Source organism: Cyanistes caeruleus, chromosome 2 (genome assembly GCF_971803275.1).
Source record: "Cyanistes caeruleus chromosome 2, bCyaCae1.hap1.1, whole genome shotgun sequence".
Taxonomy (NCBI): Eukaryota; Metazoa; Chordata; class Aves; order Passeriformes; family Paridae; genus Cyanistes; species Cyanistes caeruleus.
The window spans coordinates 46,190,266-46,208,502 of NC_141702.1; the positions used below are offsets into that span (position 1 = coordinate 46,190,266).

Below are 18,237 nucleotides of genomic sequence, written 5' to 3' on the forward strand. Positions count from 1 at the left end.
TAACAGCAGGGAGAGGCTGTGCATGCTCAGCGTGACCGATAAAGGCTGGTTTCTAGGCAAAATCATTCGCCTGCACTCGATGAGTAACTGTGACCTCTTTAACTTAGAGGTTCAGAGGTTTTGCAGCAGAGTCCAGCCACATAACCCAAAAATCTGAAATTGTAAAATGGACTGCAGCTGGATGTTTAAGGAGCTTAATGATTGCATGCTGTGTTGGGAACACGCCCTTGGTGAACGATGGCTGAGACACACCCAGAGAACCTCCTGTGGGGCGAGAGGTGCTACTCACATGGGCCTTGGGCGGGCTGCTGTGCCGGGCAGCGGTGCCTGAAACAGCCGTGGGCTTGCGAGGGGGTGTTGGGATGTGGCAAGTGCTGGCACAGAGGGCACTGCTGATGCTCAGGTCCCAAAAACTCTCTGGAGATCAGTGGTCCTGGGAGGTCCTGGGGGTTCAGCACAGACACCAGTGGTAAGGGGGGCTCCAGATGCCTAATGCCCATGACGTCTTGTGACTGGGAGTTGTACCCTGTATCTATAGTCCCCAGCTCTGCCAGGAGTCTGTTTCCTGAGGGTTGCTGTGGCTGTGAACTCCCTTGGCTGCTCTCCTCCAGTGAGTTCTCAGGAACATCAGACAAGATCTGCTCTGATTTACTGGAGTTGTGCCTAGTGTCAGCCAAAAGCTGTGATCTTGGCTGCATGCCTGGTTTGTCCATCCCTATAGAATGTGTCTTCGAGGGAAATACTCCTGATATTGATTCACTAGGGGAACAGGAGTGTCCACCTCCATCAGGATCAGTATCCTTTGATGACCACAAGCTGCTGTCAGGCTCCACAGACAGTGCTGAATGACGACATGCTGGTGCTCTGCAAAGGCAAGATGGATTGGCCCGAGGTGTTTGAGCAACACGTGGGCTCTGGGCCTCCTCATCCTCCATATCTTCTCCAGAAGGCTGCAGAGCGTTTTCCAAGACGTGTTCAGGTAACTGGGAAAATGGCATGGATTCATCCACTTCAACTGGTATGCTTCGACCCACAAAAGTACCTGAAAAATTGAGAGAAGTAACACTGGAGGTGGACAGGCACACAGTCAAACGCCTCTCATCCATCACCATTCGGTGACTGTGAGCTGGAATACTGAAGAGAAATATGTATTCTTTAAATTCTTTATACTTTAATGCTTTTTAAAAGGATGTCAGAAAACAGCAAGAAAGGTCTGTCTGACTTTTGGCAAAACAAGAAAATAGAGGGTTAGCTGGAGTGAAGCTAGTAGAGAATTATAGTTTGGACTAACCTGACATAAAGGCCATTTCCAAATTTTTCGTTGAACCAGAAGTGAGTCAGCTGCCTTACTGCAAGGCCAGATTTTTTCAGCAAGCTGGAAAACAAGAGAAAGGACTCTTGTGAACATGGTGCAGTTTCACATGGGCAGTAATCCTAAAATAACTCTATCTCAGATGCTGGAAAAGAAACAGCAGTTAAAGTTTTGGAAATGGTGTTGCGCAAACCAAGTGTTTTTTAAGGGATTTCTGAAACCCACTGTTCCTGCTGACACTGGAGGGGGACAAAAGCAGATGAACCATCTCTCAGAAGTAATTCTAGCACCTGATAGTAGATCAGACTGCTTAATTTTGGAGGTTTGGTTTAGGCACAATCCAGGCAACACAACCATTTGCAATTATTTTACTCCTGACCTTCTAATAACAGCTGATGCATTGGATCTAAACTTCACCACAAACCTAGCTGAGTAGTTTCAACTCAAAATCTTGTTTCTAAGTGCTGCTGCTTATATTGTATCATTTCTTACTGTCTACTATCACACGACTCATTATTTTAAATTGCTGTAAATTAAAAGATAATTTAGAGAGATTAGTTATTGTTTGGATTTTTTTTGCCTCTTTCCTTCAGAACTGACTTGGGCCCAAAATAACATTATCAATTATGAATTCCTTTTGGGGCTGCTATCAGTAAATCTGGTCCAGCCAAGTGACTCCTGATGATGGATGCCTCTGCTTCACCCTGAGTCAGGATGATAACAGCATGATGGGTGAATGCTGAGCAGGCTTCAGGAACTGCAGCCATCTTCATCCTCTTACAGGGTGGAGCTCACCTTCCTCCCAGCAAATTCTCTCTCCAACCATGGACTATAGAAAAATGTGCTTGGTGCTCATCATTTCCCCTGCCATTCACCTTCTATCAGATTGAAGAAGCTAAAATCCCAAGTAGGAGAGGGGACTAAGCACTCAAGCAATGGGAATGACAAAATTTGGCAAAAGAATCTGGTCTGAAAGCCTGGTGGAGAAAGTCAAAATCACAACATGTTAGAAGAGCTTTTAGCAATCCAAGGGCTTCTCCCAACTTCAGTCACAGCATCTTGAACAAAAAAAAAAGTCAAATGAACAAATTTAAATGACCACTCTATAAAAAAATGTTGAATACAATCACAGAGAGACACAAAGGAGTGTCCCAAGCCTTTACCCTGGCTTTCACAGCGATTCTGTAAAAGCAAATGTTGTGCCCCATGTTACAGGGCAAGGTTGAGGCTTTACATTTTTGCTGATCAGATCAAATGACACATACTTCCCCCTGAAAGTACCTCTGGCACAGAAAATTCTGGGTGTAACATTTGCTAGGAAGTAGGATATAAACTGTGCTTTGCTGCTGGGCTGCAATGTAAACATTCCTCCTCTCTGTAACTTAAGCCCCATCTGTGCTGAAGATTTGCCATATATTCATACATACCCTATGTTATATTAAGCACATCCACAGGGAGAGTTATCCTGGGATAATTACAGTGGGATAATTACACTGGTAAATTTTCCCATGTAGGCAAGTCCTCAGAGCAGCTATTAGCTGCACCAGCACAGCACACACGCTGCTGCTCCGACAGCTGCAGCCCCTGCACGAGAGCGCTGGGTCTGGTGCCAAACCAGCTCCTGCCATTCCAGCACCCAGCCTGGAAAGGCTGACAGTCAGCTCCCCACCATCACATCTCTCCCTGCGGTTTGCACCCCTTTTCCTCTACGCCCAGTCACAAACACCAGCCAGCTGAGTCCTGGTTTTCTGACAGGCATAACTGATGTTACGGAAAGAGAAAACCTCGAGCTCTCAGCGCCAGCGCAGGCCTGTGTCAGGATGTGCTGTGCTGTGTGAGGGTGGCGAAGCGCCCTTTGCCTGGGACCTTTGGTCAGATGTCTGTTTAAATGATGACTGCCCTGGGGTGGTGACTCAGCAGGGCAGTTCAGCACAGTCAGACTTACACCAACCAGGCCCTAAAGCTGCTGAGCGGCCCCCTGACAGAGAAGCACCTGTGAAGGAGAGGTTGTCAAACGCCTTGCAAAGCAGCTGTCTTCTGCTCACCTCGACAGCTTTGTAAACCTGACCCTTGGATCAGCTGGCCTTGGAATGCCTGCTCAGACATGCTTCAACTTGTGGATATCTCTGAACATTTGGTTGTAAAAGTGAATGACGCGCACGCTCCGGCAGCACAAATCACATTGCAGACTCTTATTCCCCTCTGAGCATCTCCAGTAAACTGGTTCCTTGCATAAAATTCACCCTGGTGTTCACAAAGCACAACTCAGCTGTGGACTGGGGTACAGCTCCACCTCATGCATTGGCTGAGCATCCCTCCATTCGACATAATCCTTAGCAAACATGCAAACTAGACTTTTCAGAAACAAATTTGCAATGCCTCATACACCAAGACGCTGTTTTGATGGTCTCTGAAATAGCTGGGTAAAAATGCTAGAAAACACTTTGAATTCAGATCCTCTATACTCAATAGCCTTTAGCACCATGACAAGAAGAACAGATTTCTGTGAAGAAACCAAGATCTCAATCCAGAGCTCAATGAAGTAAATGGAAATCTCTCTATTGACCTCCATAGGTTTTGGATTGGGTGTCAGATGGGATTTAAAAGTTACTAAATTCCATTGGAGGCTACAACCTCCAAAGTTGTAGTACTTTTTTTAGTTCCATTGCTAACATCTAGCTATCTATGAAATGAACTTCATGAATCTACTGAAAGAGACAACATGGGCAAGGAAAATTCAGGTTTGCTCTCTTGAAGTTTATTATTTAATGTATTTAGTCAGGGATATTAAGACTTTATTAAAGTACAGCAAATAATCAGCCACCAAACTCTTCAAATGTCTTACTTCAGAATATTAAAAAAAAATGTCTTTCCTATTAGTTTAACCTCTGAATGGATAAATGCTTCTTCATCTCTCAAATCAACTTAATATTTAAAAGACAGCCTTATTTCCTTCCTGTGTAACTTGAGCTTAAAAAATTACTCAGAGTATCTGAGTGAAATAATTTGGTCAGACAGCAGAGACAACCAAATCCACCACTTACGTTTTTACCTGCAAAAAATTCCTGTTGTTTCAGATTGGTTTTTGCTTAGATCCTGCTGCAAGATGTAAGCAAAAGCTGAGCTTTGAGATCCATGCACAGCCCCTGCTCCCACAGAGTCAAGGCAGAAGGCACCAAGGGGATGAGGGCTTTGGCATCAAGAAAGTAAGAAATGTGACTTCATCCTCCTCCTCCTCCCTCAGTAGCCCTGGCTGGAGAGAGGAGCTCTTACAACAGCAGAGCTCTGCCTGTAGTGATGGCCCCAGGGATAAATTAACCCCAGGACATGCTGAACATTCTTTGAGCAACACTGGCAATAGCATGTGGATGGGAATTCCCAAGAGAAATCCCCACATTGCTGAAAATGTAACAGATTATTCAAAAACATCCTCCTCCAGCAGCAGTACTTCAGGGTGTTGTTTCTGCTTAGCTGAAGATTCTTGGCTTTTGGAAAAAGACCCAAAAGAGCCCATTATCCCTGTATTTTATGTTGCCTTTTGCTGCTGAGTTTCATTTTGTTTCCTTTGACTTTTCTAGTTAGATTATACTGCAAATACAGTTAGGCATAGGGCAGAAAATTACCTGCTTGGTCTCCTGTGTTGAAGAACTAGAGGAGAGGAATGCTTCAGCATACTGAAATACCCTCAGAAACCTGTAGCCTGATCCCTGCTCTGGCACAGAGGCTGCTGGAGAGCAGAGATCGTGCCCAACCTCATTTGGAAAGACACTGCACTTCAAGTCAGTTCATGATATTGCCAGAAAACGTCAAGAATTTAATATCCCCCCTGCACCTCTGACTATTCAGGAGATTACTGATAACCAGCTGGAGCCATTGCTTATATTCCTGCTTGTAATAAAGTGAGGAGGCCCTTCCTAGAGGGACAGAGCCTGGACTGCTCCCAAAAATGTCAAGGGAACTCCTTAATCCACTCTTTTGCTTTCCTCTCCTTATACACCCAGCTCTGCAATGTGCATTAATTCAGCAAATAACCTTTGTGGGTGGGTGCTCAGTGATTCAAGCTCCTGACAAGAACCCCTTTCCAGCTTCATTGTGAGGCTTCCCACACCCAGAGAGCTTCTTCCTCTGCTTCTGCCAGGGAGACAGAGGAAGTCACCCAACCTCCTGCTCAGAGCCAGATGCTGCTGGCCATGGTCACTCCTAGAAACCTGCAGGGAGAGCATAAATGAAGGGGAGCAAATTCTTCTGCAGGTCAGTAGAGGTGGGCCTGAGCACCCAAGTTTGAAGCAATAGCCAAAGTCCCCTAAAAATCCTCTCACGGAGGCAAGAGGACAAGGGGAAGGGTGTTGGACTCAGCTCATCTGTACTATTTTCTTGCAGCTGATTGCAAAATCCATCAGGTTTCATCTGTTTTCTAGCACGAAGACTTGTCAGGATGTGCTGTCCCAAAACACACACTAACCATCTATCTGCTTCTGATTAGAAACCTTCTGCCATGAGGAAACAGAGGAGAGAGAGAGACTGCAACACAGGCATGGTTGTGCTCTCTGCTGCTTCTGGAGAGGGGGAAAATACCTTTACTCTTTTGATCAAAGTTTTATTTGTCTACCTTGTTAAAACAGAAAACATCATCAGGATGAGAAAGAAACTTCACCTTCCTTGGTGCACAACACACAAGGACAGGGCTTTTTATTCACCAGTCACAGCATTTCTGAAATGGCATGGGTAGAGATCACAAGCAGAGAGGGTGGGGGGAACAGACAAGAATTTCTTGATTTCCAAATAATTCCTGCATACTTTGGCTGAATCCCTTAAGCTCCCTGGTGCTGCTGATATCCATCTGCAGGATGGGAGTAAGTGGATGCAGAATTTGCAAGCTGCTGTGAGGATGCCCATGGTGAGATCCCAAAGAATGCTGTTGCCATGGGGTCAGATAAGTGTGCAAGAGCACTTGCTCTACGTGCAGCTTTTTCTATGGAAGCACTAGACACAACTTCCCTCAAAAAAACCCAGAGAGAAATCCTTACAGGAGGAGCAAGTGCAAATGTGGGAACTGGTTTGGGTCCACAACTTAAATAAGCACTGCCAAGGAAATCCAAGCTTCAGAGTTTCACACTTCACCATGAGAAATTTTGGCTGCTGTCATCACAGATGCTGACCCTCTCCCTTGGGTACCCTCCACAGCAAAGAGTAAGGCAACGTGTCACATTCTTAGGCCAGACTTTTAGCCCTCTAGGACAAGTAATGTTTGTTTTTATGAGTTCTGGAAAAATTAGAAAAATAATATGAAAATAATGTTCCTCTGGCTATATGGTTGCTCTCATGTACTTTCTGAAGCATTGGCAGGAAAATCTATGTGTGTCAGGAGAATATACTTCAAATCCTGCCTGCATGGCAAACATCACAAACTCTTTTGCAGCACTAATGCTGCTTGACTGAACAGTCCATGGTGCAAAGTCTAGAGCAGACCCGATATTTTTTGCCTTTTTAGTGTGGACATCGATATACATGTTGAAAGAATGCTGGGCATTCTTTCAACATGTATAAGTAGTAAGAAAGTAGATTCATAAGTAGTAAGAAACTAGAAGGGTGACATTTCCTAGCACAATCTAAACAGGCATCTCAGATATATCCCTGCCAGTTTTCTAAATTTTGTGAAATATGAAAATGTCTACAATTATCTTTGGTATCCTTAAAAATGTAACTGTTTTCCAGAGGGTACTTCCCACCCATGTCTGGTGCTGACAAAACTCCCACAAGCACTTAAGAATCCCCAGTCTGGGATATCCCATGACCCCGGGACATCCAAAACTCCTGTCACAAAACTGTGGCTGGCTCAGTGGGATGGGATGGGGGATCACCCTGAGAGCTATCAATTTCCTCAGCCTGCTTTCCTATAGCTTCATGCCTTACATTGAAGACTCTGGTTCCTAAAGAAGCCCTGGTATTTCAGAGGGCTGACGTCTCTCCCATCCCTAGCCACTCTCCCTGCTCTGCAGCAGGAGGGCTGCGAGGTGCGTGGGCGGTGGGAGGCTGAGGGAAGCCTGCGGGACCTGACGTGTCTCCCTCAGCTGGCGTGAGAACTGCCTCGCTCACTTGCAGTCATGAAACGTGCAGAAATGTGTGTATCTTTCAGACATGTACCCTCTGCCAAACTTCAAAAGCCACTGCTGGGGGTGGGGGGCACTGACAGACACGAACACCATAATTGCACATGCCTTGCTTCCTGCCTTAAGGAAAGCAGAAAGAAAACTCAACTCCATTGGAAAATAAGAAAATAAAAAATACAGCATGCTTCCAGACACTGCCAGCACTCTGCAAGGGCAAGGCCGGCTTCAGAGGCTGACAGCAGTGCAGGCAGCAGCACCATCGGGAGCTAGCCTCCCACCCTGGCATCCCTGTGCCTGGCATCACCCACCTTGGGTGCCACAGCAACATCTGGTCATGGTGGGGCACTGGTGTGGCCAGTCCAGGCCTTGAACCCACCCAGAGCTTGCAGGAAATGGGAATTTCTAATCTCGCGGTTGCTGGTGGTGGCTGAGGGCCAGTACGCCCAGATGTGCCCATCTTGGTGCCCAGCCAGTGCTAACCCTACAAAATCTGTATCCTGAAACTGGGTGAAATGGGAGCAGGTTTTATATAGCTGATTCTATCCTAATTGAAAAGAACACTACCACCTTGCTCCCACTTGTTCCCATGCCAAGGCTATAGAGGATGGAGCAAAAAGGGTCTGCGATCCTGTCTGCTTGCTGCTGCCTCTCCCTCACCAGGTCTGTGGACATGTCCTATGCAGCCCCAGGTCAGCGGGGAAAGGGAATGGGAAGGAAAGGGAAGAGGAAAGGGAAGGGAAGGGCAAGGGAGAGGAAGGAGAGGGCCATCTGCCAACACAGCACCTTGAGCCTGCCGAGCCGGGTAGGGCGGGAGCGGGATCAGGCCTGGCCGCCAGGCATTGCCAGGCAACTACGTAAATAGGCAGGACAACATTTCGACACCAGGCGTGTCCGCCCCCAGTGTTTACCCCAAACCCCTCCCGATTTAAAAAATAAAATAATAAAAGAACAAGAACCAACAAACTGCAGCGAAATGGCTGAAACATGTTGTAACCATCTGTGAAAGTCGGGCTCTCATGACACGAGAGAGGGGGGAGAAAGCGAGCGAGACAGCAACTGGAAGTGGGGGAAGGAAGCCCCAGCGAGAGCCCGGCGTGGGCCAGCAGCTGAGGGCAAACAGGGGCCGAGAGAGGCGGCACCTCGGGCACTTCTTACCTTGCGGCCGAGGGAGGTTCGCGCTGGGCTGCCCGAGGAGAGCCAGAGGGCTGCGCGCCTCCTGCGCTCCCCGCCGCGCCCGGGGCTCCTTCCACAGCCGGCCGGGCGGCTTTCCCCTCCTTTTACGACAGCCTCCCTGCCTCTCCCAGGTGAGCGGCAGAACTGGCTCTGCAGCAGGAAGTGGAAGAGGCAGGCAGGGCTCAGCACGGCGGCGGCGGGAGAGCCTCGGTGGGGGAGTGACACTTGGAAGCTCGCAGCTCCCTGCGCGCCGCTCGCCGCCTCTCCTGTGGGGAGCCGGGCGGCCCCTGCCTGAGCGCCGCCGGTGAAGAACGCAGCGGGAAGCCCGCTGTCATTCCTAAACCGTGTGCCTCGTCGGGAAAGTCATCCCTCGCTTTCAGCCCTCGGTCGCCTTACCGTCAATGCCGAATGTTCAATCGGCTGTGATTCAGACTACAGAAGACAATCACATGATGCGTGTAGGAACTATATAAAGAACAACAAAAAAAAGGGATTTTTTCGTCTGGTTCTTTCTTTTAGGTTCGATTTCTAGACACTTCCAAGTTTCTGCACTCTCAAGGAGCAGAAACTCGGTTTTCCTACAAGCTGAAACTTCTGTATTCTCAGCGCTCCTGGGAGCCGAGCAGCTGCGGAGATCCTGGGTGAGCTGCCCCAGGAAAGCCCCTCCGGCCGCTTTCGTCCCAGCCCACACCACCGTCCTGACCCCCCACTCAGCGCATCTCCCTGCCGAGAAGCTCTTCCTGGTCTCCAGCCTCATTTTCTTTCTTTAACCCTAGAAGGAGGTTCACTCAGCTGCAGCCTGGGCTCCTCATCCTCCAAGTGATGAGCACGGGCGGACACCCCGCACTGCCTCAGAGCCTGGCAGCTCTGCCTGCACACACAGGGACAGCTAAACCATCCCCAAAGCTCCTGGCTCCGCCAGTGCCACCGCTGCTCCTGCCTGTGCCCGTCCTGGGACACTGAGGCCGGAGGAAGGGGTCGCATGCCCAGCATTCCAGCCCCCGGGAATGGCTCTCTCGGGATGCCCACCACTCTGCCAGCCCCTCTTTCTGGTCCACAGGCAAAGCGGTGACCCAGGAAATTACCTCCTCTCATCAGGGAATGACCACACACATTTTTTGAGGGAAACCCCAAGCAGCTGGGAGCAGCATGTGCCTCCATCCGAGCACTAAGTATGACTGTATTGATGGCAGTGCAGTGATGCCCTGCAGCCCGGCCCCAGAACTGGCCTTCCTGACTCCCTTCTTCCCTGCTTCCTCCCTCCTGTGCCAAGGCAAGGGTTCCCTTTTAGAGCATCCTAAATTTGTCCTTGACTGCTGCCAGACTTCCTGGACAGTCCCTGCTGGTCCCAGCCAGACCCAGATATGATGAGCACTAGATGCCTGAGGCTGGAGTGGCTGCATTATAACCACAGTCATTTGAGTCAGATGGAGGTTTAATCCCTCTGGCCTGGCCCGCGCTGCACAGCTGTTTTGTACCATGAGCACCCTGACAGCTGGCATTTTCATCAAGGCTGCCTGAACCCCGAGTTGTACCACACTGGGCTAGGGTGGCGGCCTCTCCTGCCAGTTTTCCCACTGGCCTCCAGCTTGGGAGCAGTGACAGCTCCATTGTGTGCAACAGTGGGTGAGGGTGGCGAGGGGCCCACAGCCACACAGGAACCAAAATCAGGACCTTGGTGAACACCGACAGGATGGAAGCAGGGAGGGAGAGTTGCTCTGTGGAGTGTCTGACCTTCCTGGGATGTATGTGAGGGATGTATGTAGTGTTTGCTGTGTGATGACCCGCTCCTCAGGGAATGCAGGCAGCATGGGGACTTGGCAGGCAGAGTGTCCCATAGAAAGTTGCATCAATACTCACATTTGTGCCGTTCCTTTGTAAAAGACTCTGCTATGGAGTCCCTTCACATGGTGGATGGCCTCCCTCACCAACAATGGGTATGGACAGTCCTCTGTTCTCTGCTGGTCAAACCCTGGACACTGGTTTGTAACATCCAGCAAACAACACTGTCCACCTGCCACCTCTGTAGACAGCTGCCAGTTGGCCAGGAGAGGAAGGTTCTGACTGTGAGATCTGTCCCTTGTGCGAGCAATCCCAGGTCCAGAAATGTAGAGACCTAATGGTGTCTGTAGATGTGGCCAAAGAACCAGTCTCTGTCCCCTCTTTAACTTGCCAAGCCCCAGAAAACAGCAGAAATTTGGAGCAGTTTCCTCTCACTTGAGCTTTATGTACCTTATTAACAGCCTGACCAGGAGAGGAAAAATAGCTTGAAAGTCACACTCTGCTGACTCTGTTAACAGCACTGTCTGCAGAGTGGGTTTCAAAGGTCCAGCCCGAGCCTAAGTACCCTCCTACAAAGCTGTAGAAACTGCTGTCAATTAACTCATTTTTGGATTAGGAAACTTGAACAACAGATACCCAAGTTTATTTCAGCATTTCAAAAACCACCCTCATCTCCAAAACTGAAGCCACCATAATTGCCTTCTGAAGGCCTCTTTTATATATTTGAAGTCTTCCTACCCTACTGGCTTCACTCACTGAAAGCCAAATAAAACTGAGCTCTCTAAAGTTAGTGTCTCATTTGTACATTATTTACAAGCAGAATGTGATGAGTCATATTGGGCTTGTCATAAAAAGGACAGATTCAAATGCAGGATGGTTTTCATTGGCAAGGCAAGTGACACAGACCTTTTTTTTCTAAAAAGGTTCCTAATCCTTCAGGAGTCGTAATATTTCTTTTTTCTTTAGGAAGAAAGTGTTGGTATCAAGTGCCCCTTCTCATATTTCCTACCATATCTCTGTATTTGGAGAAATAAATCATGTATGTTTTTGCTTCCAAATGATTAAATGTTCAAATAAAGTGCTGTCTTGTTGCTCCTGTTTTAACATTGGTGCTGTGAATTAACCTGGAGACATTGCAGTGAGCCTTTAACCCTGTCTGCCTCAGCATAACATGCACGATGGTCTCACTCTGGTTCTCTGCATGTGGCTTGTCCCTTGCTGCTTTTGCACTGTGAGGAAAACTGGGGCCTTGCTGTTTACATTGCTAGGCATATGCCTGCAAAAATATTTTCCTCTTACTTTATTTTAAGGCTCCTGCTTTGGCATTTTTCAGTCACACCTGAAGAGACACCTGAAAGGAAAGAAAACCATATCCGGATGTTAGCTTGTGCAGTGCTTGTAATCAAACCCTGCGTAATGACAAAAGCCACTCCTGCCATTTGTTAAGATTTTCCCCACAGCATTATGTATCCTCTTAATTAAGAGCAGAAGCTAAGTAATACCTATTTTACTCCCTCTTGCATCCAATTAGTCACCCATTGATCATTCCCCACTCAATGTTTGACAATTAGCAGAGCCCCCATTCTCCACAGGGTAGGGATGTATAGGCCTTCAGAAGTGACACGTCCAGAATAACGTGACGGGAGGTGCATGGATGAGTAATGGGGCAGGAGGTGGGGGGGAGGGGAGGAAAAGGCCACCCAAGTGGAACAAAAGACATGTAACATATGCAAATGTTCAATATGTGGAATGTGTTTTATACACTGGATGTATATGAGGTCACAGACAAAGCTCAGCTGGCAGCCGCACTGCTTTTGGGAGGCATGGGAATTTGAGGGAACACTTGAGCTCTCGTGATCAAATGTAACTAGTCCTCTCTCTTTAAGACACAAAGCTGTTCCCCATGTGGCTTGTTGCCTTTGTTTTTTTAGGAGGGCAGGGTTTAGCATGTGCTTCTCCATTGTCACTGGGACTATGGGCTGTAGCAACACAGCCCTGGCCAAGCCACCCCAAGACCCGTCAGCAGCTCCACACAGTTGTGCCTGAACTGCTGCCAACAGAGCATGGCAGCTCTGGGTGTCCAGGGAAGCTGCAGGCTCCTTCTTCATTCCCACTTCTCTCCTGGAAGCCTGTCCCAGGAACAGTGATGGGCCAGGCCCTATGTGGTGCCAGGAGGGCTCTGCTGGGACCCCTGCAGCCCTTTCCCAACACCAGGGACCCTTCCTATATGAGTAGCATCTTCTAGCTGGGGAAATCCAGCAGCCTGTGGGATTGACAGGCAGCCCAGAACCTGAAGTGCAGCAGCGAATAAAGCACAGGGAATTCCAGGGCTCACAGACAGGCCTCTGTCATGAGGCTGAGCCCAAAGAGTCACAAAGCAGCCCTGAATTCTTTTTTTCTTTTTCCAGATTTGAATTCATCCATTACAGGGCTCAGGAATTTTGTGTGAAGCTGTGACAATAGGTAGCTGGACAAACTTCACAAGGCTCTGGGTGCAGGAGCTCAGCAACAAATGCTGATGCACAAAAAAGCAAACCAGAGCCCTTGGCAAGCTCTAGCTTGGCTGTAGGGGGAGAAGGATAATCTCATTTCTTTACTCTCTGCCCTTTTAGCTATTCACAGAGCTTAAATGCCGAGTTATTCCCAACAATGAGCCAAACAATCAAACTTCCATCTGGCCTGGTCAGGCAGAACCAACACTTGCCTCGCAGTCACAGGCCACACCAGTCCTGTGATTTTTTTTCCCATCTTGAACATACACTATTTTCCTCGACGCTGTAGCAGAGAAGATATTTACATTTGCAAGCAGAAACCGCAGTTCACGCTCCTCAGCCTGCTCTAATCTCATCACCCAAATCCCTGGGCACAAGGAAGCACAGGCGCTGTGAGCACAGCTGGTGCTGCAAACACAGCTGCTGCTGCAACCTTTGGCTCTGCCTCTCCACCACACCATGCAGCGCCTACCAGCTAATGACCTGCTTTTCCTGGGAGGGCAGTTCTCTCAGCACTCCTGCACGCTTCCGCCGCAGGCTCCAAACTGCAGCCATGCCCTTGGGAGAAACGTTTTCTCTCCCCAACTTTAAAATCAACTGCAGGCTGCTCTTTGCAGTAGCCAGAGACCCACAGCATCTCTGGGCTGTAGCACCAGCTTGCTGCTACCACCTCTGCTGGTTTGGGAATAGGGATTGTAACAGATCATGTAGTGGGAACCAGCAGGGGAAAAAAAATAAAAAAGGAAAACAAGAAAAAAAAAAGAGCAGCTCTTTTGTTGTTAACATCATTTTGTCCTCTAATCTACTCATGTCCCAGTTTTACATTTTTGCTAAGCATTCAGCTACAGGGGAGGAATACAAGGAGATAGATTGATGTTTGTGTAGATGTCTTATGTGTGAGTTGCCTTTTGAGTTACAGATAATTTTACACACGCACACACACATAAGAGTAGGCTCTGTATTAAAAGTCAACAGAAAATATCTCAGACTTAAAGGAAGCCAGCATTTCCTCTCTAACATTCAAAATGAACCTCAGCAGCCTGATTTCAGCTGTCAGAAGTTCTCCTGAGAAATTTAGCAGCACTGAGAGGGAGACACTAGCACTCTACTCATGTGGCAATCCCAGCAAGGGGCCCCTTTTCTGCAGAAAGGACACGGGTTCTGGTTTGGTCTGTGCAGGAAAGTCTGAAAATGAAGTGCCCCTTTCTTCAGTTAAGATGGCAGAAAATGCTGCTCCAGTTGACAGGAGTCCCCTCAGTGATAAAATATCCCTGTGTATGAGTCACAGGAAATTATAATCACTGCTTTCCAAGACTGCAGAACACAATGAGATTTCTGAGCTACAAACAGACTTCAATTATTCTTGAAAGACAGACAGACCCTCAAACTGACACAACTGGAGAAAATAAATATCCTTTTGTCTGCACTGCTGGTGGTAATTTCCCATTAGACAGGAAAAGGCTTCTTTGATGAATGAATATTGTCTACACTTTAGAAGAGGAGCTACTGTATATCTCCTAATAGCTCTTGCATGCCTGGGCTCAGCCTCGCGTGAGGCCCTTAAACCCCTTGGGTACAATATGGTAGCATTCATTAGCGTGCTGCATTTTTTATTGCAGCACTTGAGAAAAGGATGTTGCACGTTAAAATAAATTTGAGGAGCTTTCCACTCACCTTGAAGTTATGTGGCAAGATTGAGATATTTAGCAATCTGCCTTCTTGGGCTGCAGGTAGTCCTTTCCAGTCTAGAGGCTTCAGGAGAAAGACTCACACTGGAGACAAATTTTCCATTTGTGATTATTCTTGTAATTTCAGCAGTTAATCACTCTCCTGTTCCGTGTTTACTTTGTTTTTCTACAGTGGTAATTAAATCAAAACCAGATTGTCACCCAGAGCTACACTGAGCACTGTTCACAAAAGCCAAAGAATATCATGTTAGTGCCTTTGACAAACTTCTGTCTTTTTCAAAGACCACCAAGTCTCACATAATTGTCTCACATAATTTTCTCACAGAAATAGAGTAACCATACTAACCATCCCTTTTGCAGCAGTGTACCATTTCCAGCTGCCACTTTTCCTGAGACTGGTTTTGGATTAAACTTGGCTTAGAGATGCCTGTGTCACCCCACTGAGTCCTTTCTGCTGCTGGTAGGTCTACCAGAACACCTCTTCTGGAACTCAGCCACCACACCATGGATCGGTTGGGAATCAGGTGGGCTGGTGGGGGGAGAATTAGGCCAATTGTTTTTATCTGGGTGGAATGTACTTAGTCTTACATTAAAAAAATATTGGAAGGAAAAGGAGATCCTTAATCTCATAAATTCTACTTTTACAGTCACCACACAGCTACTTGTGGTGTGTACACAGTGCTTAAGAAAAGGCTTTTATTAATTTATAGCAAAAAAACCTAACAACCTTGTTTAAATTTTTTGCTAATGTTTTTATTTGAGAGATTAAAAAACCCAAACAACAAAACTCCCAACATTAAGAAAAAGAAGCAGAAGAGCTACCGATGAGAAATGGTCTGGATTTGCCACTCAACAGTGGCACCAGTCTGCACACAAGCCAGCTGCAGGCAGAGATCCGGCAGAGACCAACATGGTACTCGGAGACCGAATGCAATACAAGAAACAGCAAACCCAAGAATCAGAAATAAAGGCCATAAAACCCCAACAACGCCCCATCTGAGTCTTACTTCCAATCAGAAACACAGGCAAACTAACGTTTTAGGCTCGTCCCGCAGCACAGATGGAAACTGCACTTAAGTTTGTGGCATAGCAAAGGCTGCTAAGGAACTTGGCAGAATGGCCGTGCCTCGCCACCGGGCTCTGGGCTGAGGAGGTGACATTTTGGCTTCGCCAGCCCGCTGAGTTACTATCGAGTCCTCAGTTCCATGGATGATATTTTAAGGCAGGGGGGTAGCTGTGGGAAAAAAAAGAGGGCCATGACTTGCTTTGTAAGTACTAAGAGGAAGCTAGAAGTCCAACAAGGATCATGGCCTCTTCAGTACTCCACAGCTACAGGTACAGCAACATTGAATATATAATGTACATAACATTACTTATAGACTCTACATGTAAAACGTTAACCAATTTATCTTGGAAATCTGGTAACAAGCAACATTGCCATATAAATTCACACTTTGAGAAAGGCTAAGTGTGGAAGCCTCCTTTGCAAGAGGATTTTCAGTCAAATTTTTGTATAGAAAATATTAAAACGATGACAATTTGTTCTGTGAATCTCAATTAATTATTGGGTTAGTTTTCACAAACGAAGAAAGGTTCTCTTTAGAAAATGTGTGAATCTTCAGATTATGAATTCACAATCTAAGTACTAAATAATTAAAATAAAAGTTTCAACTGTCAGGAAGTCTTAGTTGGCTGCAATCTTTTAAAGCGGCAACAGCAATACAAGACATAGAAAAGCTTTTCCTGCAAATTGTACATTTACTTGTAAATGTAAAAGTATTCATGTTAAATGCAACAGAACTAATAAAGAACAAAGTGCTGTAGAAGAGAGAAATGAGAGACTAGCTATGCATTCAGCCTTCTTCCTTACAGTTGAACTCCAGCTATTTAAAAACATATTGACCTTGTAATTTGGAAAATGATGTCCCATAGGTAACTGGTCTGCATACTCCTATGAAATATGATGCCCCAAATGGCATGACACCCCTTCTTGAAAAGTTTTTAATCTCATGTCCACCATTAGCTCCACAGTTTAAACAAAAAAACAACTATCCAAATGTAAAATGCTCTTTTTTTTTAATTACTAAATTAAGAAAGTTAAACAGTTTTAAAATGTAAACTTGTGAATAAACCATAACAAAATGTAATTAAGACTTTAAAATTTGCAACTCAGTATTAAAAACTCAATAGAAATAGAAAGGAATTTTTTTTTGTGTTTTTTGGTTAAACGTAAGTAATTCAAGGCTGGTACAGACAACTGAAAAGATAATACTTTGTTCTGTGCATCCCCCATGAAATGTAAAGAAGTGCATAGTAATTCCACTGGAGAACTTGCAGACACAGAGAAAGTAATTTCATTAGCAGTACAGGACACTTAACACACTTATTTTACAATGGAAAAATGTTACACATAAAACAGAAAAATCCTAGTTGCATGACCAATAGTTTAGCGGGGGGACATGGCTAAAATGCTATTATTTTAAGACCATCTGAATGTGGTTACACTGCTTAATAAATCTTTTTGAAACGTTTCAGTATACATGTTTTGATACAAGAAGTCCTTGCAGTTTCAATTTTCCAGTTCAAACGGTGATGGTGTAGTTTTCTTGCTTTAAATATGTTCGTTTTAATTTCAAGAACAAATCATCACACACTTGTCAAACATTGGAAACATTACTGTAAATACAGCACGTGATTCCTGAAAGAGCAAAGTTACAACCATCTACAGGTACATAATCATAAACAAAAAGTGCAATCCAATTTAAAAAAATCATGCTTGGCAAAAGCCAAAAATTAGATCACTGGCTTTCAGAATCCCACCAGTGTTTTCATGTCTGCAGTAAAATTATCGCTTTCTGGGTACAGCTGCAGCAGGAGTCATTCAATTCCAAATGAGCCTCCTCTGCAACAGCACCCATATACTGTATGTACAGGTATGTATATATATTATATATATTTTATATATAAAAAAGCAAAAACCCAAACACCTGTCCTGATTTTTTTATTTGTTAAAACATAAAAAAAAAAAAAAAAAGTTTTAGACAAAGAGGCCACTTCTGGAAAATAATACTTTTAGTTGAATCAGGAGAAGACTAGTTAAAATCACATAGGTTTTGCATTTTAAAAAAAGGAAAGCACTAGGATCAGTTATTGGCACTGAGTTACTATTTACAATGAACAGAGGTTTTGCAGTTTACATAACATCAATACAATGCAGTTTTGGAGTCTTTGATTAAGAAAAAACAAGTGTTTTTCTCCTTTTCATCCAGGACATTCAGATTGTTAGGACAAGTGGTCATAGGCAAGGGCTGTGGAAGTTCCCAGCTTCAGCCCCTCCTGTGCACTGCAGTGCTGGAAGATGTTGCACTCTGGAGAAGCCGATCACAGAGTTGGAAGGTGGAGAGCAGGTGGGGCAGGGCTGAGAAACACCTGGTAATTCATGACAGTGTCTGGAAACCAGGGATTTACAGGTTGTCGCCAGGCTGGTATTGGGGTTCTGTTGCAGTGAAGTAGTCTTCAAGAAAACCCTGTAAATATTCAAAAGTTGGACGCTCCTCTGGGTCTTTTTTCCAGCAGTGAATCATAAGCTCATGCAAGGAGATGGGACAGTCCTGAGGACATGGCATCCGATAACCTCTTTCTACTTGCTCCAAGACTTCACGGTTATTCATGCCTGTGAA

General features: G+C 46.0%; 2 protein-coding genes across 18 annotated transcripts in view; both read right to left on the bottom strand.

Annotated features, from left to right (window-relative positions):
* Positions 1 to 12,108, bottom strand: part of TRAF3IP2 (TRAF3 interacting protein 2) — a 29,656-nt gene extending 17,548 nt beyond the window's left edge. For 6 of the 11 annotated variants that reach the window (XR_002863410.2, XR_015283099.1, XR_015283098.1 and 3 more), the window contains exons 1-3: positions 8,578 to 9,121; positions 1,292 to 1,375; positions 290 to 1,042 (exon numbers count right to left, since the gene is read on the bottom strand). Coding sequence is in view for 7 of the 11 variants with exons in the window: in XM_086876836.1 (XP_086732962.1) it covers positions 290 to 1,042; positions 1,292 to 1,307 (769 nt within the window). In the remaining 4 variants the exon portion in view is untranslated. Of the gene's footprint in view, positions 1 to 289; positions 1,204 to 1,291; positions 1,376 to 8,577; positions 9,250 to 11,676; positions 11,729 to 11,879 lie in introns of those variants that run through there. The other 5 variants (XM_086876837.1, XM_023923947.2, XM_086876835.1 and 2 more) reach the window with 4 other exon arrangements.
* Positions 12,109 to 15,285: 3,177 nt separating this feature from the next.
* FYN (FYN proto-oncogene, Src family tyrosine kinase) overlaps positions 15,286 to 18,237 on the bottom strand; it is a 138,251-nt gene continuing 135,299 nt past the window's right edge. For 6 of the 7 annotated variants that reach the window (XM_086876846.1, XM_086876843.1, XM_086876844.1 and 3 more), the window contains one exon: positions 15,286 to 18,230. In XM_086876846.1, coding sequence (XP_086732972.1) covers positions 18,022 to 18,230 — 209 coding nt within the window. In that variant the 3' untranslated portion in view covers positions 15,286 to 18,021. The remainder of the gene's footprint in view (positions 18,231 to 18,237) is intronic. The other variant, XM_086876847.1, reaches the window with a different exon arrangement.